This window comes from Lepidochelys kempii, chromosome 2 (genome assembly GCF_965140265.1).
Source record: "Lepidochelys kempii isolate rLepKem1 chromosome 2, rLepKem1.hap2, whole genome shotgun sequence".
Classification (NCBI taxonomy): Eukaryota; Metazoa; Chordata; order Testudines; family Cheloniidae; genus Lepidochelys; species Lepidochelys kempii.
Window position 1 is genome coordinate 97,639,701 of NC_133257.1, and position 24,434 is coordinate 97,664,134.

Here is a 24,434-nt window from a genome sequence, read left to right on the forward strand (position 1 = left end):
TCCCTTCCAGACCATTTCTATGATTCTGCGTTAATGGGGATAGCAGATTCTTCCATCACAATTTTGATAACTATATTAACTACACATATGGATTAAGTTAATAGGGAACCTACCATAAGCAAAAGCCAAGTGAAGAAAGCAAACATACAGCAAGATTACATATTTGTGTTCTTAGATGGTCGTGTTATTAGTGTAATTAATATACTTAAAGACTGTGCTTAAAAAAAAAAAAGAGGTAGATATCAAGTTCTACTGCTTTTACCACAACATTTACAAAAATAAACAACTCATGGTAATATTTTTACCTTGCCATCCCGGTGTACACATTCAGTAAAGTAAACAAATAACTTATCTATCAAACCCAGTTTTTTCACAACATCATGCATTTTGGCATCTGTAAGAGAAAAAAGCATTAGCAAAAGCCATTAGTTCCACACCAATTTTATATTTAACTTTCTGGGTGGGAGCACACACTATTTTAATGCTGGTGAGATGTACTAATGTTACATCACTGAATGCCAAAGCCCTCTAGCCACGGAATAGGTACAGCACAGGCAATAGCAGTGCAAGCCTCCTCAAAGCCTTTTCAACATGTCTTACACCTATTCTCAAGGGGTGACAAGGAAGTTCGGTTAACACACCCAAACAACACTTGACCTCAGGAATGAGGCTGCCAATGACTATGCCAGTCATGATGGTAGTTGTGGAGATACAGATACCTGCCTACTAAGTGTAAGAGACCATGAACTCATTTTCCCTCAGCACCTAGGAGACATCAGAGAATGATTTTTACCATTATTCCTCAAGTGAAAGGATCTGTATCTCATTGCCAATCTCTTTCATACACCAACCCCTTGGATTATTTTATTAAATACTCTGAATATTGGTTTATTGACAAGGATAAACTCTTTGGTGGAGAGACATTTTGTTATCTGTTTGTACTGTGCCTAATGCCATGAGGCCCAGGTCCATAACAGGAGTTCCTAGAGCTGCCACAATTAAAATAAAAAAATAAATGGAAAGCTAGGTGAAACTCCCACTGACGTTGATGGAACCATGATTTCACCTAGGATATTTACAATGTTTATCATTGGTTAACACACCAGTAAGTTTTTAAACATACTCAAATGAAATTATTTTTCAGTACAATTACCACCACCTACAGCACCTGGCTCAAAAATAAAAACCGTAATCAAACACTCAGGAAGGTATTTCAGAGGCTGGTTTTTTTTGTTTGTTTTTAAAATGAGAGAGATTCTTCTCTTGGGAATTTAAGATTATTGGGCTGAGTAAAATAGCTGCAGTTTCACCCTGAGTCATGCTTGGTATTTCCTATCTAAAGGTTGAAAACTACAACAGCCAACATGGAATGTAGTTCACTGGATGTAAAAGAACTGTATGCATGTATATGACCTACCAAGAAAATGCAAATTTGATATTTGAAATGTCAGTATCTTTTCATTGTAGAAAACTGAGTTAACTCCTACTACTAGGGTTTCTTGCTAGGAGAAAGAAACAGTACTTATCTGCAACTGGAATTTGAATAGATTATGTACAAATCCACTCTTGGAATGCACCTGTGCACTCTACATAAAGCCTGAAGCTCTCTGAGTTCAGACTACTGAGTGCACCTGGACCATGTATTGACCCAGAGAATGTTCCCTTCAACGTTTGCATGCCTTCACCTAAATTTGTTCTTTAACAAAATTTGTATATTTTCTCCCTGTGCTCCCACAGATTTTTTTTATTTGTTTTTTATTTATTTTTATTTATTTATTTTATTTATTTTTATTTATCCCACCATCTCCCCAAATCTACTACATTAAAAACAACAGGGAGTCTATAACTTCATTATAATAGACAGTGTAATCACAGAAGCTAATCTTGATTCTGTGAAAGCCTCTGCCAACTCACAAGTGACATTTCAGCCCCTTTTAATTGCAGGCAGCTTCTTAGGATTAAGCAGAGTGAGGAACATTATCTAGATGAACTCTAGCCACCATTGACATCCTGGCCAGCAAAGAACATAAATTCAGAAAGATAGAAGGAACTCCTCATTCAGAGTGAACCCCCTTTGGTACACATGCTTCCTATACCAGATCAGGCTAATGTAAACTGCTCCTTGTTAGCTGCAATTGAAGCTCTACTGTGCCCAGGCACATCAGTTGAGACCGGTGGTGTGAATGACCCAGTCAGGCTTTTTCACAAAACACTTCTCTTAAATAAAAGCAATAGCTACTTGCCTTCCCTCAACCTCCTCAACATTCTACTAGATTCTTTAAGGGGAGATCTAACTGAACTGAGAGGAAAAGGCAAGTTATAAAAACTTTTGGAAAGCTTATTCCTTATGCTGTCGACTCTGAGTCAGGCACAGCAATGTAGAGTGACAGGTTTCAGAGTAGCAGCTGTGTCAGTCGGTATCCGAAAAAAGAACAGGGGTACTCGTGGCACCTTAGAGACTAACAAATTTATTAGAGCATAAGCTTTCACGGGCTACAGCCCACTTCATCGGATGCATAGAATGGAACATATAGTAAGAAGATATATATACATACACACATACAGAGAACATGAAAAGGTTGAAGTAGCCATACCAACTGTCAGAGGCTAATTAAGACGAGCTATTATCAGAAGGAAAAAAAAACTTTTGTAGTGATAATCAAGATGGTCCATTTAGACAGTTGACAAGAAGGTCTGAGGATACTTAACAAAGGGAAATAGATTAAATACGTGTCATGACCCAGCCACTCCCAGTCTCAATTCAAACCCAAGTTAATAGTATCTAGTTTGCATATTCATTCAAGCTCAGCAGTTTCTCATTGGAGTCTGTTTTTGAAGCTTTTCTGTAGCAAAATTGCCACTTTTAAGTCTGTTACTGAGTGGCCAGAGAGGCTGAAGTGTTCTCCTATGGGTTTTTGAATGTTATGATTCCTAATGTCAGATTTGTGTCCATTTATTCTTTAGTCTGGTTTGGCCAATGTACATGGCAAAGGGGCATTGCTGGCACATGATGGCATATATCACATTGGTAGATGTGCAGGTGGCTAATGTGATTAGGTCCTATGATGGTGTCACTTGAATAAACATGTGGACAGAGTTGGCATTGTCCTTTGCTGTAAGGATAGGTTCCTGGGTTAGTGTTTTTGTTGTGTGGTTGCTTCCGGTTGGGGGGCTGTCTGTAAGTGAGGACTGGTCTGTCTCCCAAGATCTGAGAGAGTAAGGGATCATTTTTCAGGATAGGTTGTAGATCTTTGATGATGCGCTGGAGAGGTTGATGCGCTGGAGAGGTTTTAGTTGGGGGCTGAAAGTGACAGCTAGTGGCGTTCTGTTATTTTCTTTGTTGGGCCTGTCCTGTAGTAGGTGACTTCTGGGTACTCTTCTGTTTTTTCACTTCAGCAGGTGGGTATTGTAGTTTTAAGAATGCTTGACAGAGAGCTTGTAGGCGTGTGTGTCTGTCTGAGGGAATTGACGCAAATGCAGTTGTATCTAAGAGCTTGGCTGTAGACAATGGATCATGTGGTGTGTCCTGGATGGAAGCTGGAGGCATGTAGGTAAGTAAAACAGTCAATAGGTTTCTGGTATAGGGTGGTGTTTGTGTGACCATCACTTATTAGCACAGTAGTGTCCAGGAAATGGACAGCTTGTGTGGATTGGTCTAGGCTGAGGTTGATGGTGGGATGGAAATTGTTGAAATCATAGTGGAATTCCTCTTCCATGGGTCCAGATGATGAAGATGTCATCAATGTAGCGCAAGTAGAGTAGGGGCATTAGGGGACGAGAGCTGAGGAAACGCTGTTCTAAGTCAGCCATAAAAATGTTGGCATACTGTGGGGCCATGCGAGTACTCATAGCAGTGCCACTGACTTGAAGGTATACATTGTCCCCAAATGTGAAACAGTTGTGAGTGAGGACAAAGTCTCACAGGTCAGCCACCAGGTTTGCCGTGACTTTATCTGGGATACTGTTCCTAATAGCTTGTAGTCCATCTTTGTGTGGAATGTTGGTGTAGAGAGCTTCTATATCCCTAGTGGCCAGGATGGTGTTTTCTGGAAGATCACAGATGTGAAAACACTTTAACCTCTCTGGCCACTCAGTAAAAGACTTAAGGGTGGCAATTTTGCAACAGAAAAGCTTTAAAAACAGACTCCAATGAGAAACTGCTGAGCTTGAATGAATATGCAAACTAGATACCATTAACTTGGGTTTGAATTGAGACTGGGAGTGGCTGGGTCATTACACATATTGAATCTATTTCCCCATGTTAAGTATCCTCACACCGTCTTGTCAACTGTCTAAATGGGCCATCTTGATTATCATTACAAAGGGTTTTTTTTTTCCCTTCTCCTGCTGATAATAGCTCATCTTAATTAATTAGCCTCTTACAGTTGGTATGGCTACTTCCACCTTTTCATGTTCTCATATATTTTCTTACTATATGTTCCATTCTATGCATCCGATGAAGTGGGCTGCAGCCCACGAAAGCTTATGCTCAAATAAATTTGTTAATGTAGAGTGAGTTAGCCAAGCCTCAAGACCATTGCAGTAAGAGAAGACTCTACTGTTCCAGTGAGTGCTTGTGTTTTCAAGTGTAACTTAATAAAATCAAGTTAAAGACTGACCTCGCCCACTTGAAGAAAATACTGCAGTCTACAAAATAGAGTTCATAATCTAAAAAGTGACAATCTCAGCCAAGAATTGGATAACACTAAAAAAAACCCTACTCTTTGCTAAAGAGAATGGTCTCTTCCACGCAAGCAGAAATAACTAGCATGGAAATGCAGGAATTTTGCAGTGTCATTATCTCTAATAAACAAGAATAAATTAGGTGATAAAGTTCAAGGAAAAAAAGGAAGGAAAACACATGTTGACTGGGTCAATCTAAAAAGCCCTATTTTAAATCCCAACCATTAGGTTTACCGTAACTTTGCAGAATTATACTTGCCCTCTGACCCAGGTAGAGCCATTCTTTTTTCCCCCGATGGGAGAATAAAATCTACATCCCTCATTCTCAAGTATAACAAGAGCAGGCAAGTAAATCTTGAACTTGGGCTGTGAAATTTTCATGACAGTTTTGCAATATTGGTCTGATAATATAAGGGGAAGTTACATAGTTAAATTTTGAAAATAGCATTTCAAGCAGAAAACCAGCTCACCAGCACATGAATCAATATTTCCAGAACACTTTACCTTGCATAATTATAGCTAGCTGCTCTGCTGCAGACTTTCTCAAAACTAGGTCAATGGTGTCAGAAGTAAGAATACCATACAGTTTTTCCACTGCCTCATCCTATTAAAACAAAACTGTATTTAGAAATACATTACAATATATGTCTCTTAGTTAAACAGGAAAACTAGCCCTCTGATTCCCTCAAAGTGTAGGACATATAACAAACGATCTAAATAAAATGTGACTAGGATCCATTCTAAAAATCCTTACAAGCAGCATATATATATTCACTCAGAACTGATCATGGTCTGATTTACTGAGCTTCTAAAGCATTTCTTGGGGAACAAAAAATTAACAATTTCCAGAATGTAGCAATTGGAAACAACAACAACAACAACGTACCATGCCCATTGTTTTTTAAAGTATGCAAAAACAGACATTTCAAAAAAGTATTTATATTCTGTCATAAATATAAATGGAAGGCTAACCACCTTTCTGTATACAGTGCTCTAAAATCCCTCCTGGCCAGAGGTAAAGTCCTTTTACCTGTAAAGGTTTAAGAAGCTCAGGTAACCTGGCTGGCACCTGACCCAAAATGACCAATGAGGGGACAAGATACTTTCAAATCTGGAGGGGGGCGGGAAAGCCTTTTGTCTGTCTGTGTGATACCTTTGCCGAGAACAGATCAAGGATGTAAGCCCCCCAACTCCTGTAAAGTTAGTAAGTAATCTAGCTAGAAAATGCATTCGGTTTTCTTTGTTTTGGCTTGTGAAATTTGCTGTGATGGAGGAAATGTATATTCCTGTTTTTGTGTCTTTTTGTAACTTAAGTTTTTGCCAAGAGGGATTCTCTATGTTTTGAATCTGACTGCCTGTAAGATTATCTTCCATTCTGATCTTTACAGAGTTGTTCTCTTATCTTTTTTTCATTCTTCTAATACAGTTCTGATTTTTAAGACTCTGATTGGGTTTTTTGGGTCTTAAAAATCCAAGGCTGGTTTGTGCTCATCTTGTTTATTCTCAAACCTCCCCAGGAAAGGGGGTGTAAGGGGTTGGGGGGATATTTTGGGGAAATAGGAACTCCAAGTGGTCCTTTCCCTGTTATTTGTCTAAATCACTTGGTGGTGGCAGCATACTGTTCAAGGACAAGGTGAAATTTGTGCCTTGGGAAAGTTTTTAACCTAAGCTGGTAAAAATAAGCTTAGAGAGTCTTTCATGCGGGTCCCCACATCTGTACCCAGAGTTCAGAAGGGGGAGGGAACCCTGACATATTCATACTCATTCTTCTTGTGTAATTAACAAGTGCAGTAATGTACATTATTATTACATGCATATATTCATGATTATGTGACGTAGTTACCTACAATAGCAGGGAATTAGAGTCAATAGTCCTAGATCCTATGTTCACTACATTGACATGTTCACTACTTGACATTTCAATGCGGTATAGTTTTAGCTAAATGAAAAAGACTCTCTCTAAAATGGCTTGTGTTTAGGTCAGCTATTAAGTTCAACATATACAGAGAGATTTTAGATCTTACATTTTTTAAAAAAAATCAATGGTAAACTGAGTGGCTACATTATTTTTACGCTGGAGGAAGAATGTCATCTTTCACAACTCATTTAACATTTTGATTTATTTTATTGGTTGCTATTTGCTTCCATCAGTTTCCTGCAGACCATGAACTTCTAATCTAGAGCCCAACAGCCACAAGTAGGTCCTGGATTTTATCTTATATTATAGATGTAGAATTTGCTTGTATGGTAAGGAACTGTTTTGCACCTGTCTTATCCTGGATTACAAGCATCTGTTATTTGGGTTTGAGGTTGCACAACATAAGCAGCTGGGATATTAAATGGTTTTCAGCAAGTTTCAACATACAGTAATATGACCAAAAAGGTATATATTTACCTGTTGGTCTCCCAGAAAGCATGAGATGTTCACCTATCTATATCTTCTGCAGCAGATATTGCACCTACCTAAGGGCCTGCTGTTTTTCCCCTTCCCTTAACCTGTTTACTTGTCTGTCTATCCTTACATTATCAGCTCTATGGAGCAGAAACTCCTTGAGTGTCTCAAAAGAAGCCAGCACATAGTGGACGCTACTGTATATGATAATCATGCATTCTACGCCAAAGTTACTTTCCATGGGAATTCCTTCCATGATTGTGAGAATAACTGTGAGAACGTGGATCTATGGAATTTTGTTCAACTTGAAGCAAAAACACAGCTAAAGACAAGATGACAGTACGAAGAGAACTCTGACATTTGCTTTGATGTCAGCCTGTATTATTAAAAAATTATAGTAGGAACTACCTAACACTATTACCAAAGGTTACGTGGTTGTTTATGTATTAATCCCATTTCAATTGTTCATATCTTCATCATAAAATTTTAATCTTTTGGGCTGAGATTATCTAGACAGACTACCCAATGTGAATATTTTTTTGGAAACTGAGCAACTGAGCAGCTGTTTGAGTGAAACGAGAGATTTTTTTAAAAGGTACACTTTTCCCATGATTAGAAGAGTCTTGTAATCTTTTGTTTCCCAGCAGCACAAGTGGCCAGAGGCAGACACTTGACATTTGGCCTGGAAATATTTCACAATGAAAAGTGCCTTTGAGTATTCTAGCAAAAGATAGTTTTGATTTAACAGAACCATGACCGTTTGAAAAAATGTTCTACTCATGCACAATAGAATTTTAACAAGTGTGATAAGCTATTATAGTGTGCAGCTAAGTACATCCACTTTGCATTTGTGGAGCTAACTTATCTGCACAGGGTAAAATCTAGTGAAGCTGAGTAGTAAGTGAACCCATGTCTCATTCAATGTTACACCTTGTGATGGGGTGGACTAGGTCCAGAGGCCCCCTGCTGGAGGCCTCATGGCCCTGCCTCACCGTGCCCCAGAAAGCAGAGGAGAAGTACTCCAGGCAGCCTAGAGTGGCTGCAGAGGAAGCAGCCAATCAGAGGGGCTGCTGGACGGCCAACCAGAGGTCACGAGGGCCATACGAAAAGCAGCAGAGACAGAGCAGTCAGTTGCTTCCTGGAGCTGAAAGACAGAGGGCTGGGTTCTTGGCTGGCTGGAAGAGCAACAGGACCACAGACAGCTCAGTGTGGGCAGGGCTGAGACCAGGAAGGACTGCCGAAGATCAGAGAAGCTAAGAAGGAGCTCCTGGGTGGCTGCAGGGACCAAGCAAGGACTGAGCCCAGAAACTAGCCAGACCAAGCAAGGGTACCACGATGGGCCCTATTGGTCTGGTTAAAGATTGAGCCTAGGGAGGGCTGCCGAAAAGGACACCCCAATGGAGAGTACTGCGATGGGCCCTGTTAGACTGTTATAGAGGGCAGTGTCTCTGGGGGGAAGCCTTGGTGGAAGACAGTGTGTGAGACTCAGCCAGAGGGCTGAGTCATTGAAGACACATCAAAAAAACAACTGGCGGCGGAAGGGGGGGCACTCGCAAAAGGTGGATGCCAACAACTAAGAAATGGAAGGCTCACACCAGACCACAAGGGGGCACTTGTGAGAGGCGACCCCATTACATATCTTATAACATAAAAGCTACTCTTAAAGTTTGTAGGGTAGAGGTTCTCTGGCAGTCTTATTTTTAAGGTGCAAGACCATTCAAGGGAAAAGATTACTGTAACCTGCAGAAGGTGAAATAAATGACAAGCAGCAGCCTTCTCACATGACGTTAATCAGCAGTTCAAAAAGGACAGAACGACAAAATACGCTAAAAAGATATTTTGGTCACCTTAATAATTGACTCTTTTGTATCATCCAACTTCAGCTCAATAGGTCTTTCCACAATAAACAAGTTAGGAACACTGGAGAGAACACAACCATGCAAAAGAGGGCGCTTCAGGCTGGCCCCTTCTTCATTCATGAGATGGAATGTTAGATGTTTCAGTGCCACAGAACGGACTCTAAGGAAACAAAGTACTAAGGATAATGGTTCTTTTCAGTGGGGCATTTTAGCTCTTCAGATATATATACAGAGTTAGAAAATGTCAGAAAAAACACACTGATAATGTTTAAGATTCATAGATATTAAGGTCAGAAGGGACCATTATGATCATCAAGTCTGACCTCCTGCACAATGCAGGCCACAGAATCTCACCCACCCACTCCTGCAATAAACCTCTCACCTATGTCTGAGCTATTGAATTAATCATTTACCCACAACATTTCAAATCAGCCCTCACTGTAAATCAATGGAATAAGTTTTAACAGTTTAGGTTAGACTTGCTAATATCATACATCAATCACATGCTGAAATTATTACAGGACATTACTACTCACAACTGCTTTTTTGAGAAGAGAAGTCGTAGAGCAGCCCTTAATCTAGTAGTTCTAGGGAGAATCCCTTCTCCTTTGTCAGAAGACGTTTTGCTTAGACTCAGGATGTGGGTACCCAGTGTCTCTTCTGTGTCTGCATAACCCTAAAAACATTTAAAAACCTATTCACCAGTTTGCTTAATTAAGAAACAAGCATGTCTACTTTTGACAAAAAACAAAACCATATGAATGGAAACTGTATGTTTTCTAGGTAAGATTATATTGAATTGTACTAAGTACTTCAAATGAAACAGTCTTGGAAGTGCACATAAAGCATGCCCTTCCCTCTAAGCGCATGCTTCTTCCCTCTAAGCACATCTAGGGAAGGAATTGCCTCACACACTTTCTAATTCAAGTCTAGACAATGATTACCTTTCCAGAACACCCCAAAGTTAAATTCTCACGACCCAGTGACTTAAAAAATAGGACGCCACCTACCTTAAAACAATAGAAGGTGGGGGACTATTTAGGCAACTATCACTTTTTTTAATAAAGTTAAATCATTTTAATTCTGCAAAATAAAATGTTTCCACAAAAACCAGGTGTGACTGTAAGAGTTCATCAATGCCCACTAGCAGAAGGCCAACCATATTGTAACTCACATCAGGCCTGACATATTCACTATCCCCTCCACAAACACTGTTGTCATAGTGTGTATCTAAAAGGTATGCCATAAAGTATCATACATAAACTGGTGACAAGCTGGTCCCAAATATCATCGCTTGATGTATGTACAGTTTGTGTACAAAGATGTGTATGTTTGTGTGGGAAATATGTTCTTAAAATGTGTTTTGGAGGCAGTGCATAAATCCAGTCTGCCTTAGACAAAGGTATGTGGATTCAACTGTCTGACTGGCTTGATTACAGGCAGAGGGCAAGGAAAGAATATTTACACATAAGGTAAACAAAGCAATCAAGCTAACAAGCGGCACCTTAGCAAGCACCCCAGAAATCCTTCCTGACTCTTGAGGCTGAGACAATGGACTTTGGGTACTATAAGAGCAAAGAGACATTTTAGTTATTCATCACTTAGGGGTCACAGCACCCTTTGAGCCTGTGAACGTTGGATCCTCAAGTCTGGAGGGCTACAGCCATGGTTTTTAACCTATTTTTTTATTTGCAGACCCCTAAAAAATTTCAAATGGAGGTATGGACCCCTTTGGAAATCTTAGACATAGTCTGCGGACTTATTCTTGTTTAATTATAAACCATCTCAGTGCAGTGTACTAAAGTGAAGTGAGAGTCTTCAGCTAGTCTAATAGGCTGGTGTGTGCATTGCCTCTTTGGAGGCAGCAAACGTAGTATTTATGAGAGTGTCCAATGAGAGGGAATGGACACTGCAGAAGACATTTCTGGGGCAAATCAGCAATCGGGGTTCACTGTACATTACCACTTAAGAGCATGTCCACACTGCAGTACAGATACAACCTATAGCTTGTGTAGATATACCCACACCAGTTGTACTCTAGCTAGTTTGCTAAAAACAGCAGTGAGGCTGTGGGAGCACAGGCTGCACCAGCAAGTACATACATAGGGAGGTGCGGGGATGAGGAAGGGGACGCTTGGACACACCTTGCTAAAGCCCGTGCTACTGCATCAGCACTGATGGTTTTAGCAAGTTAGCTAAAGCACAGCTAGCGTGGGTACATCTACACAAGTGGCAAATCATACCCACAGCTCCAGTGTAGACAAATCCTGACTTAAAAAGCAAAGCATGGAGACTGCCTGAAGGTCTCAGGACAGTAAGGGTCATTAATTATGTTTAATCAAGAAAACAGAAGTTTCAAAAAGGCATGCCACCCGAATGGAGGACGACAGCCAATTTGTACCAAAAAGATATGAAGCATATTTAGGTCTGTATTGCACTAAGTTACATGAAATTTGAATAATCAGGAACCTCCCACAGATGTCCAAACTCAGTGACGCAAAAAACAATGAGGGAAAATAAAGCAAAAATGGCCAGATCTTTATTACTTTTACAATCTATTTTGTAGTAGCGCCGGCAGGCACCAAACTATATTGGAGTCCATTATACTAGATGCTACATAAACAGTAAAATACAGTTCCTCCCTCAAAAAGTTTGCAATCTAATTTGAGCAGTATGCCATAAGAGAATGTGTGTTCATCTACACTGGAATTTTCAGTCATGTTCTAACAAGTGTTAATGATTACATATTAACTAATACAATTGTAATTTCTACCATAGGCACTTCACAAACATTTGTTGCAGGACACGAATATTTGTTCCCAGTTGTGTTCAATTTCACATATAGTTGTGCTAGTTAATACATTTTGAATTTTGTAGTTAATTGACAGTCTAAATAAATCCTATGACAAGCAAAAGGAGGAGGGAGCATAAGAGAAACATAAGATCATGTGGTTAGCTACTGCACAACTTTTTGTTCTCTAATCTATACATCAAATCACTGACAAGAAAGACAGACACTTTGGTATTTTTCCATTCTGAAAGATGAGAATGTTGTTTAACTGCAATAAAACACCGTAGTATTTTCTTTTACATTAAGATCTCTCAGGCAAAACAAAGCAGACAAATAATAGAATAAAAACAAAAAGACTAAAGCTCCAAAAACTGTGGTATACAAGACCCTGATCTTAAGAAGATTTCCTAAGGGAAAGCTTCTGGGATTTTTTCCATTTACCATTTGGTGTTTTTCGTTTTGTTTTAGTGTTCCTCTGGTCTGGAAGGTTTAAAAGGCAGATAGAACTCTTGTAAAAAATACTTTGAGATATATGTTAGAAATACATTAAAGTTTCAGTTTTCCTGAACCTGGAGGCAAGAATTTGGGCTGATGGAGAGAGCTGGGTTGTGAATTGACACAGGGAAGAATGATTCGTCATTTTATCTTATCTCTACAGTCTGAACCAGATTCTTCAATTGCAATGAACTTCCCATATCTGCTTAGGAAACATACAAAACTGTCCCCTATTTAACACCCTTACATTTTGGCCTGCTCAGGTGACTATTACTTGCTCATCTATTCCACCCTCTACCTTGCTGAATTTTCTTCTCCTTGTGTAACATGACAATGTTGCAGTGTAAGTGTTTTTATGGTAAAGTAATTAACCTCAGCTCAAGACAAACTGTGCTTTAAAAAAAGCTGCAGGTACCTGTAAAATTGGAATGATGGGATAGAGGGCTTCAATAAACTTGTTCCAGGTCAGTGTTGTCATCATCAATTGCCCCTGCAGGAGATACATAAGAATGGCCTTGGCAGCAGAGTTCACCTGCTCAACAACAAAGAATAAAATAATGTAATAAAGAAAAAAGAATTTGTTGATCCCACAGTATGAAATTAAGCTGTGCTTTCTAAAGTAGGTTTTGAAGGAGAAAACACTTGAAATGTAATCAATATGCATTAGAATCTATTACTTGCTAGTTTAGTATTGTCTTCCACACTTGAGCTTAGATTGCAAAAGACCCTTACAGGAGACAACAAAAAGAGGGAACAAGCAAGGAGTTTCTTCTCCTTTATACAGTTCATGCAAGGACTTGAAACCCTTAGTCTCAGAGCTCAGAGGGTATATTCCCTCCATTCATCCCAAAAGGGAAAGAGACGGAAGGAGGTGAGGCCATTGTTCATTCCACAGAGCAGGTTGGTTGCACCAAAGGTAACAGGCTCAACCACTCTAAATGATGGTTCAAAACTGAGGCAACTTTGGCATGTAGCCATGAGGGGAGGGACTGCTCTTCCTGAACAATTCCTCTGCAACCAGTACATGTGGCAATGCAAACTCTGCACCACCTCCTATTTACACTAGTGGTTAAAGCCACAATTAGACTCTTAAAGTTTTAATGCACTTACAGCTTAGCTATCAAGTGGCTGTTATGGCACTGGACATTCTACTTAAAAAGAAAAAAAAGTTCTGTGAAGAATATGAAAAGATACATGTTACATTCTGACATTTTTTTAGGTTTGTCAAATCCCATTATTCCCTTTTGTCCATAACTTCCCCCCCCCCCATCTTTGATTCATATTCTTTTCAAATTCTAATGACTCTTTCCAAGCACTGAAAGTAGTATTCATTAAGAGAAATTAATCACTATGAACTCAGACACCTATTGGCCTCTTTCTTACTTTCTTTCAGTCTCTGGCTTTATACAACAAGTTCTCTTTCCCTTCTTATGTGACTGTACTTCTCTGGAACATTTAATTCTCAATCTCCATGACATACTGTTTTTTCCCCAGAGTGATTTAAAGATAGTTGCATGACCATGTGTCTTTCTTCAAGAAAACAGTCAAAAGTATTATGCCAGCAAAACACTTAATTGACATTTAAATCTTCTCTCTCTCTGTCTCGTGTGTTTTTATATACATACAATTTTTTTTCTGAATTATTTATGAATAATTAGAGACAGAAATTTAGAAAAAAAATTTCATAGTATTCTTCAGAGAAGAGATATGCACTTTTATTAATCCCTAGACACATTAAGCTCACAACTCAACATCGTATTACTTTGAGTTGTCAATAGGACTGTCTGAAGGAAGAGATTCACAAACAATGCAAACACCTGTATTTCACTCACATTTCACAACACCACTAGCTAAAGCTGGTGATGAATGTGACAAAATGCTATTTTGTCAAAATGTACTTTTCCTGGGAAAGGGTTGTTTTTTATTCATTTCTTGACTCAGATTTTTCCCCAAAATTGTCAGTATCTCTGCCCACATGCACCACCCCTGCAGCTCCCATTGGCGCAGTTCCTGGCCAATGCGAGCTGAGGAGCCAGTGCTCGGGGAAGGGCAGGAGCAATGCACATCCCCCATGGCCGTTTTTCCACTTAGGAGCAGCAGGGACATGTCGCCGCTTCCGGGGAAGCGCACAGAGCCAGGTAGGGAGCCTGCCAGCCCCGCACCAACTGGACTTTTAATGGATATCAGAAATGCCGGTTTTTAGAGCTTTCCAATTGATAAAGTGCTGGATAACACAGCTTTTACAGTACTTGCTCTTTTAGAAAATACAATATTAAAAAACTCACGCACAAAATGTATATATTCCAACAAAATTTGACTTAAATTTCTTAAAGATATTAATCTTTGAAATAATGCTTTTCAGCAAATTTGCAGCTAAAGAAAGCTGTTAAATGTTGCTTGCATATAGTTTTAAGGGAATCCTTAACCATCAACAGACAACAGTACAAATCCAAATCTGCTAGAAAGTAGGTACAACTACATTGATTTCAACTAGATTTCAATTTATTCACAGCAGTTCTAAATTAGATCCAGGGAATGAATACAAATTATGAACCCAATCCTTCAAACATTTACACATGAAGTTTAACTATAAGCACATGGGAGTTCCTTTTCTTTTAACAGAACTATTCACACGCTTAAATTTAAGCAAACATAGAAGTGTTTGATGAATCAGGACCTAAGATTATTTGCTGTTAATACAAATTCAAAGGGTAACCAACATTTAAAAAAATACTGTCTTTATTCTTCAGAGAATATCCATTTACCCCTTCACTAAACTTTATAGGCACTTCACAGACTTCATTATACTAGTATTTAAAGTATTATTTTGCAAATTGATATTTTGCTAGTCAGGATAATAAGATTAAAAACAAAACATATTCTTCTTTACTATATCTTCCAAATAAAATCAATGCATTAGAGGAGGTTTTTATTTAATCATATAAACCAGGTTAATTTCATTTGTATGTTAGTACATGTACAGGAAAGAATCCTTTACTGAACAACTTTATATACAGAGAAGCTGTGTATGTAAGAAACTAAGCAGTGTAATTAATAACTTTATTTCTCGGTTTTATTATTATTTTCTTAGTAAAAGGTACTTTTAACTCTTTTGTTACAATTCCTGAAGTTAAAATTATCTTTCCATCTCTCAATGGAAAACTGAAAACACCACTGAGGATATGAGATGGATCATTCCTTCATGCATAAATGTCAACCCATAAGATTTTTTTTAACATTATACCTCATTTTGGGACTCCTGGAGGCCAAATGTACAGATTTCATATAAAACTTTTGGATGAAGAAGAAAGTGAACTCCATGACAAACAGAAGACACAGGTTTTGTGACATTATGGATACCCAAACATTCCTAGAACAAAAAAAAGTAAATGGTTAATTTCAAAATTCAAGGAAGTTCCTATTTCTATACCATTTCTTGCAGATGCTATTTCTTACTTTGTGTGTTCCAGGTATAAGGACATAAGCATACTATGCTAAAATGGCCCCAATTGCCATGCAAAGTATAAGCATTCAGGAGCTACAGAATAGATGTTGGTGCTACTGTTGCTCCATAAATTTATATGACAATACAAATATTTTATTCTTGACAGGCTGTTGCTATCTCCCTTTCCTGCTGTGACAACTTGATACCTCAATTCTCATTTGAGGTTACTGGGCATTTCCTGACCGTTTCAGGAGGACCACAGTCCCTGAAAGTGGAGCACTATGGAAGTAGACACCTTTGCCTCTTGACTGAGAATCCCAAGCAAAGTAGGCTGTAGACACTGATCCTTCATGAACTCTTTTCAAAGGCTGAATGGCATTTCAACCTTCTGGAATGGTCCATGTGAAATTCCTAAATATAAAACTACAGAAAAGTTTATACTACTTTTATAGTATACTACTGTACTACTAAAAGAAGATTTAGTAAAAAGAATCAGATAAACTAAATATACAATATGCATCTCACCCAGTATGCATATTATTTTCCCAAACTCTGCAAAAGCTAGATTAGACAAATATAATCCGTGTATCAGAAAACATGGCGGGGAGGGGGAGAGAGGAGACAGACCAAGGAAGAAATTCTGGCTCTTCTGAAGTCAATGGAGTACTACCATCGACTACAATAGGAACAGAATTTCACCAAAATTCCTTAAAGGTGCCCTACAAAAGGAAAAAATAGACTACTACTCTTTAAAATATAGAGCATGACCTGGAGAAAAGTTTTTGTTCTTTTGTTGTTTGTATCAAAAAAATTAGTTCTTGTCTACCCTAGATGATGGATAAGTGGAGAATTAGTAGGATTACTACATCACAGATACTATGAAAGTGAAAATCAAAAACGTTTGAGAAGCTACCTGATTTTATTCAAACTCCTTAAACTTTTGTTTTTTTGTGAATATATATTTAATGCAAACATTCAGGACAGGTACTGAAGCGTGAAATGTGATTTAAAATAGTAGTTTGAAACTCATTTGTATTGTGGTAATGCGTAGGTGCATAAGTTACAGACGAGGACCACAGTGTGCTAGGCACTGTGCAAAGGGAAGACAAAGGCAGAAACTGAGGGGGGTTATTTGCTTCTAGAGGATTTCCATCTGTTTACAAGTACAATGATGTTTGATTTTAACTGCTGTCTGTGAAACTCAACTAGCGTTCTTTCTATCTTATGCATCAGCCCCAGTAACACATATATTATAAGTTAAATTAGCCACTCAGTGACACGCATGTACAACCAATGCCTTCAGTTGGATTGCACAAATATAAATAATTGAAACTTAGTAAACAGTTCTGTTCATAGAGAAAAAGAATCCATAGTTCTCTCTGCCCACAGTTTTGTTCTTTTGGAAGAGTTAACGTTTAGACAGAATTGTAAAAAGCAGTAAAAATGAACAAATAAAGTGAACTAAAGTGAACAAATACAACTCTGAATACAAGCAGGGAGTAAGCTTTTAAGTAAGAAGTTGCCATTTCTACTTAGTCACTTTTCAGAATACAGCTGTGTTTTAAGGAACTCACAACTCTATCCCTTTGGCTAAAGGATAAGAAACTCCTTATCAATCCACATGTATGAGTCATCTATAACATTTCCACAGAAAAATGAAGAGAAGATTTAATATTCCCGATATTTTTAAAGTCAAAATTAGGTACATACACAAAAAAGTTGACTAGTCTTAACCTAAACACTTTAAACAGGTGTTTAAGTCAGAGACGAAAAGGGACACAAAGCAATTTATGTTATTTTTTCAGGTCATCTATTAGTTTAAAGAGATTCTTCATCAATTACTTGAATATAGATTCACAAAATATGTTTGTATATTTATTAATACTTTCAGTAAACTTTTTCTATGAATGAACCTTTCCTAGAAGAGCGGTCAACTCAAATGACATTGCACTAACGCACAAGGACTAAGAAGGGAAAATGACCAGAAACAAAAGTGAACCTAGCCAGTCTAGTTTCAGTGTCCAAGTTAATTAGACTGCATAACTCATTTGTGATCTAAAATTAATTTAAATATCACATTTTAATCTGTTATAAGGGAGGTAAAATTAATGACATGCAGGATATTGAGAGGGTATTTGGAAAAAAGCTGAACACATTGTTTGGATTTATCACACAATATGAATCCCAGACTCTATTAACCCCTGCCACTATATCTAGTACGATCTATAGCCAAACCAGTTCGGCTTCACTCTTTTACAAATAAAACATAAATCTTCAAGTCCAGACCAACATATAGCAGACTGGAAACAGACTAAACTGTAAAATCACAGATAAATGACAAAAAAAAATAATCCACATTTTCTTCAAAGAAAACATGATAAAACCCATATGTAGCTCTAACCTTAACAATTTCCAGACAGCAATGGTAAGCTTCAGTTTTTATATTCAGCAGAGGATGGGACAACAGATGGAGAAGCACCTTCTGACTCTCTGCCTGCAGCAATTGGTTAGCCTGGGCAGACTTCCAGCTACAAGTGGAAACAGTTAAATATCCAAGATAAATTAGCGGCTATACTGTTTGTTGTACCACATTGATAAACATGCTTGTTTTACAGAGTAAGACATGGAGGACTTCTGCAAAATTTATGATTATGTCCAGTGTACTGCAGGGCACACAGGCAACATTCCTTTTAAAGTACAGACAGTCATCATCTTGAAGAGGAAATGACTCAATATAGAGTTCAGAGGTCATTTTGAATTTTCCTCCAATGTTGTAAAACTGCAACTTATAATACTGATATTCACTTCTGTACATTTCACTTAAGTTTTCCTTGATGTAATGTGGCACTATAGATGATCAGAGTAGTAATCCTGGTTGGGGAGTTTGAAAAATGTATAAATGCTGTGACATTTTTCACATTTTAGTCATCATGTTTAAGTTGTATAAATCTGGCACATGATCAAAACAACATACACATAAGTGAGCCAACATAACTAAAACCACAAAGTCTTATCTCAAGACTGCAATGGATACTGAAAAAAGGAGCACAACTTTAAGTGATTGCTTAGCACTAATTGGTATGGTAAATCCACTTGCAGTAATAAATATTTAACAGATCAATTACTTGAATATAGATTCAAAAATATGTTTGTGTCTTTATTAATACTTTCAGTAAACTTTTTCTATAAGTGAACCTTTCCTAGAAGAGCTATCAGCTCAAATTTCAGAGTAACAGCCGTGTTAGTCTGTATTCGCAAAAAGAAAAGGAGTACTTGTGGCACCTTAGAGACTAACCAATTTATTTGAGCATGAGCTTTCGTGAGCTACAGCTCACTTCATCGGATGCATGCCGTGGAAACTGCAGCAGACTTTATTTATACACAGAGAATATGAAAAAAAATGACATTGCACTAATGCACAAGGACCAAGAAGTGAAAATGACCAGAAACAAAAGTGAACCTGGCCAGTCTATGCTTCCATTTCCACGAAGCATATCTCAAAATTGCAATGGATACTGAAAAAAGGAGCACAACTTTTTTAAGTGATTGCTTAGCACTAATAGGCAGTGGCAAATCCACTTGCAGTAATAAATGTTTATCAGATATACCTAATTAGCAGCAGAAAATAGAGGAGTGGAATTCACATTTTCTGACAGGCAGCATGAATAGAAATGTCTCTTCAGACTATGAAATTTGTTGTTTCCTGCCTTTATAACTTGCTCACAATTCTCAGAAACCACAGCCTTCCAAAGAAACTATGTATATTAAAATGAAAAGAATCATGGGGGGAGGGTGAACCTGGGCTCAGGGTGGCTAGCCCCCAGCCCAGCCCACCCCTTCTACTCAAAGCCCTGCCCATCCCACCCTGCTACCCCCTGACAGAACCCCCCACAGCCACGGGCCGCCAGAATGCCCCGAGCCCCAGGTGAGCTGCAGAGATCCCCTCCAAGCCCCAGAGCACTGGGTGGATGAGCAGGCAGCATGCCCCTGCACAATCCCCAGCATGCTAGGCAGGCGGGTGGCACGCTCTCTCCCCCCACAAACCCCGGAGCGCTGAGCGGCATGCCTCCCCGCACACAAGCCCCGGAGCGCTGAGAGGCACCCTCCGCGCCCCCCCCCCCACACACACACACAAGCCCCGGAGTGCTGAGCAGGTGGGCGGCACGCTCCCCCACACACAAGCCCCAGAGTGCTGAGCAGGTGGGCGACACGCTCCCCTGCACACAAACCCCGGAGCACTCAGCGGGATGCACGGCCCCCAGCACCAGTACACCGAGCGGGTAACACAGCTCCCCCACCCAGCCCCAGAGTGCCGGGAGGCGTGGCGTGCTCCTAACCCCCACCCCAAAACACCGGGCAGGCAGCGCAAGCACCAGCTCCCATCGCCCGGAGTCCCTGGCCGCAGGCTGGCACCAGCCCCAGCCCAGGGCTCCGGCCATGGGGAAGAGCCGCAGAGCACCAACAGGAAGCAGGAGATGGTCTGGGGGTGGAGCATGGGCGGGACCACAAAAGGCTCTTTGGTGAGGCACAGCATCCCCCAGTCTTTGATACCCACTGGCCACGAAAAGAATTCTGAAGTATAATTAGCTTAAATTTGAATTTCATACCAAGGCTACAATGCAGAATCTCCTTTTCAGGAACCACAGACTAGCAGAAAGTATTTACCTATTGTACGCTTTAAAAAGATATTTGGTAAGTAAGCTCCCATTGGAATTTACAACATAAGAAAGAGTTCTCTCTAGCAGAACAACTGCAGTTAAAAATATATATATATATATATATATCTCTGGAAAATATCCAAAATGGGGATCAGATCAGAAGTCAGTCAAAAGGGGAAGGAGGGACAACAACCCAGGAGATACTGTTTACCAGAAAGGTTTTAAGGGCCACTCCCCAAAATCCTCATTATCACATTTAAGCTTCAAAGGCAAAATTATGCCAAGTTGTCCTTAAACAAGTCTCCTTGAAAAGTTACTTTCTAATCTGTTTTCAAGAAATGTCAGAGTTAAAATGGTGGCTTCGACCTTCAAATACATTTGAGATGCTTTTTTTTTTTTAAAAAAAAAAAAAATCCTAATGCTCTCTCTCTTTTTTTAACTAGTTTAGTGACAAAACTTTGCACATCTCTTTTCTTTTAAGATATGCTTGGATAAATTAAGGATGGGAACAAGACCATAATCTAGAACGAGTAAAGAGTCCACACTTCACCTGCAACATATGGGACACAGTTCTTCTATACAAAGAAAATAGTAATAATTTAAAGTAATAATTTATTTACATATTCAAGCAAACATGGATGATTTCCTGAAGTAATGGAAAGTGCTGATGATAAGGAAGACTATTTAGGGCCTGATCTGCCAATTCCACTAATTCAAAGAAATGTTTTTCTCCCTAAAAAATAAAAAATAAAAGGCAATTATTAATGTTAATTTAAAAAATAAGTTACTTCTGTACATTCTGAGGACTAGAAAATTTGGTGGTATCCACCAATTACATCTTGCCAGACTCAGTCTCTCTCTGCAATGAAAACAACACTATTCCATGTGGTTAACCAGGATAACAAATTACAGTTACTATTAAATACTTTTAAAACAAATTACAACAATGTGATCAATTGTCCATGTTAGCGAGTACAAATGCCTACATTTATGGGCTTGTGGGCTGCTAAATAACTCAGAGGTGCTGAACTTCCTCAAGTCCCATTAACTTCAATACGAACTGAGGGTGCCCATCATTTTGCAGCATTAAGACCATAACACATCAGAGCATCTCAAAATATTCCTAAGCCCTTAATATTTAAGCCATTTTAATAATGAAGTACTTCCTTCAAGACTACAGTAAAGATCAATAAGTGTTTTCTTAACTAGGGTCTATAAAGTATAACACTATTAATCCAGATTATCTGTACTAGAACTAGCTTTATGAATCTCATCAAAACATAAAATATTATGTTTTTGTACATCTGTTAAGGCTAACCCTTCAGAGTTAGGTATTAAATACAAATTATTTAAACTTTAATTTTAAGAGCTAGTTAAGTTGAATGTTAAGTACAAGGACATAAATTCAGTTTCTGAATCTGTGTATGTAACTGATGAATGAACTCAGAATTCTAACTACATGATGATACTTCTGTCCAGAAATAACATTACACTTCTTTGGGACTGTGCCTGATGTAGCTTCTCTCTATTGGCTTTATTAATGGAACAAGGAATGTAGTAGTCTGTACAAACAGGAACAACTTTACACTGAGTAATGGAAGAAGATAGGTTAGTACCACACTGAAATCATTTAACACTATAAAACACATTATTCCTTGTCTCCTTGTTAAGGACTTCAGAGTACCTAACAGAGTAAATGTCCATGAAACACATGAAGACAATAAGGATCTCTCTCTCAAGATTCGTAGCATAATGAGTGTCCAAAGGTCTTTACCTTGTTGGTAGTGCCATCTTATTTGGACTGCTTGGAATATAAAATGTTCTAAGTCATTTCAAGTAGTGCATAATTACTTTACAGCATTTTTTCCTTAAAATATACTACTAATTACTTTCAGACCTTTCTGGTTATAAATTCACACAGCAATACCCCTTATTTTTAACTCCTGCATGTGCCAGATTTTCTCAACTTTGTGGTTGATATTAAGTGAAACTGATTTCTGACATGAGGGTAACAAAGTACACATATCAACAAAAAACAATGAATATTCTCACACCTAAATATTTTGGTCTCTAGTTTTTCGTTCGTTTTTAATTTTCAAACAGCTTTTCAATATAGTTTTTGTACCAGAATCCAATACCTCCTTACGGACATCCATCATAAAGTTACAGGTGCAGTCAATTGAATAGACAGCCTCTGCAGCTTGTTTATAAATACTGTAGTTCTCAGAATTCATCTGCTCCAAATAGGCTGCAACAGATTCATGAATACTTGGATATTCCAAGGAGAAGGGCATGTCCACGGAAAGAAGAAATAAAGCAGTCACCAAGCTCTCTGGTAACACTTTGCTAGCCTTGAGAAAAATTGAGGGGGAGGAAAAAAAGGAAAAAATTAGTATAAACATTAGCTATTAAATTCAGCTTTTGAATTATTTAACAAGTGCAACCCTCAATGCTGCTATTTAGTATTTAAAAAAAAATCTGAAAACTGACTTCAGGATTCTACAAATTTGAACAGATGGAGACCTTTTAGGAAAAACTGAGGGGAGCCTATAGCCTTTTGGTATAAAAGTCTGTGCTAAAGTAATATATATATATGCATAGTCCAGCCCTGGGATTGGACCCTCCGCTAATTTGTTAAATTGTCTCTAATGAGTAACCACCAGATGGTAACACAGACTCAATTATTTCTGTAGCCTCTTGCCCTTTATAATGTTATCATTACAGGTATCTTTATAATCCCTAAAATACTTGCAGCTTTACAATTGTATGGTGTTGCAACATATTACCAGATGAGAACTTGCTCTAATTGCAATAAGTGGTCACTCAGCTCAAATTAGTAATTCAGAGTCTGACAGCTATATTGCTCAACTCCTGTCCACATACAAGATAAAAAAATAAACAAAAAAACCATTTGCTGAACTCAAAATGATAGTAATGAAAATAGTGTTTACACAAAAATTGATATATCTACAATTTTTAGGGACTAGAGAGAAGGCATATACGTTAAATAGTACAATACAAGTCATGGTAAATCATATTTGTATCAGTTAAATGATCCTCCTAGACAATGAATGTTAAGCTGCAAAACTTCTGAAAAAAAACAAAGTTACACTGCAGAACAAAGCAGTGAAAAATTGTTTAAATACAGACAAGTCATTAAATATAAACTAAAAACTCCCAGGGTTTCTAAAGATTCCATTCCTAAACAGAGCTCCAATTTTTTAGACTGCCTACAATTTATAGATAATTGCAGGGCTGTTTATCATGATGTAATAATTCTTTGCAAACAGTAAAAGTTTAAGGTTACTGCAAAATATAAGGTATTATCATGGCACATAATGGTCCAGGCATCAGACAAAAGTTCAAGTGCCTTAATACATAGAGCAAGTAAAGCAAAAATAATTCTATCTGAACAGCGTTCAATTTGCTATTAACAAGCAGAGGGCAGCATAGTCTCGCAAACCACACAACTCTTGGAATAGCTTGAAAAACACGGCAGTGATAAAATTATGCTTTTGTATAAGTATCCTTTTAAAAGGCTTACCCAGTTAATCAATCTAAGCAAATAAACCTTCTGTAAGCTAATCACACAATTAGAACAATTAATATCTGTTTCCTGCATAACCTAATCTACTGATCTAATATGATTCCAGGTATGGTATTTGGAAATAATTAATCTATAATGAATGCACAGTGCTAGCGGCAGTCACGATGAATTAAAGAACCTTCAAGAGTAAGTACTATTTACGTGATAATGCTGCTCCACCCAACATTCCAATGGCCAACTCCCACCAGAGAGTCTTCTTGCCCGAAGCCACTTGCTCCTGCTCACTGTTATACAGAGCAGGACCTCTACTGCTCATCTTAGACATTCATGAACATACTGCTCATGAAAGTACATCATGACCCAAAGTGAAATGTGACACTTTCATGCCTCTTCCTAGCCTTCCAACACACCCACCCACACTTGTGTTCTCATTTCAGGAGCTGAGAGGAAGGAAGTCCTTGGGTTCTATAAAAAAAAAAAAAAAAAGTGAAAAAAGTTCACCAAAAAAAAATTCTATCTTTAGCAGAAATTGAAAACTGCAACAGATCTTAGCCAAAGGCCCGT

The 24,434-nt window shown here is 38.4% G+C and overlaps 1 protein-coding gene across 11 annotated transcripts in view; it reads right to left on the minus strand.

The window, feature by feature from the left end:
• Positions 1-24,434, minus strand: part of RTTN (rotatin) — a 145,381-nt gene that overhangs the window by 96,852 nt on the left and 24,095 nt on the right. For all 11 annotated transcript variants that reach the window (XR_012157271.1, XM_073331720.1, XM_073331724.1 and 8 more), the window contains 9 exons: positions 22,462-22,674; positions 20,944-21,056; positions 18,067-18,193; positions 15,465-15,590; positions 12,636-12,752; positions 9,471-9,610; positions 8,923-9,094; positions 5,188-5,287; positions 306-394 (listed from right to left, as the gene is read on the minus strand). Coding sequence is in view for 10 of the 11 variants with exons in the window: in XM_073331720.1 (XP_073187821.1) it covers positions 306-394; positions 5,188-5,287; positions 8,923-9,094; positions 9,471-9,610; positions 12,636-12,752; positions 15,465-15,590; positions 18,067-18,193; positions 20,944-21,056; positions 22,462-22,674 (1,197 nt within the window). In the remaining variant the exon portion in view is untranslated. The remainder of the gene's footprint in view (positions 1-305; positions 395-5,187; positions 5,288-8,922; positions 9,095-9,470; positions 9,611-12,635; positions 12,753-15,464; positions 15,591-18,066; positions 18,194-20,943; positions 21,057-22,461; positions 22,675-24,434) is intronic.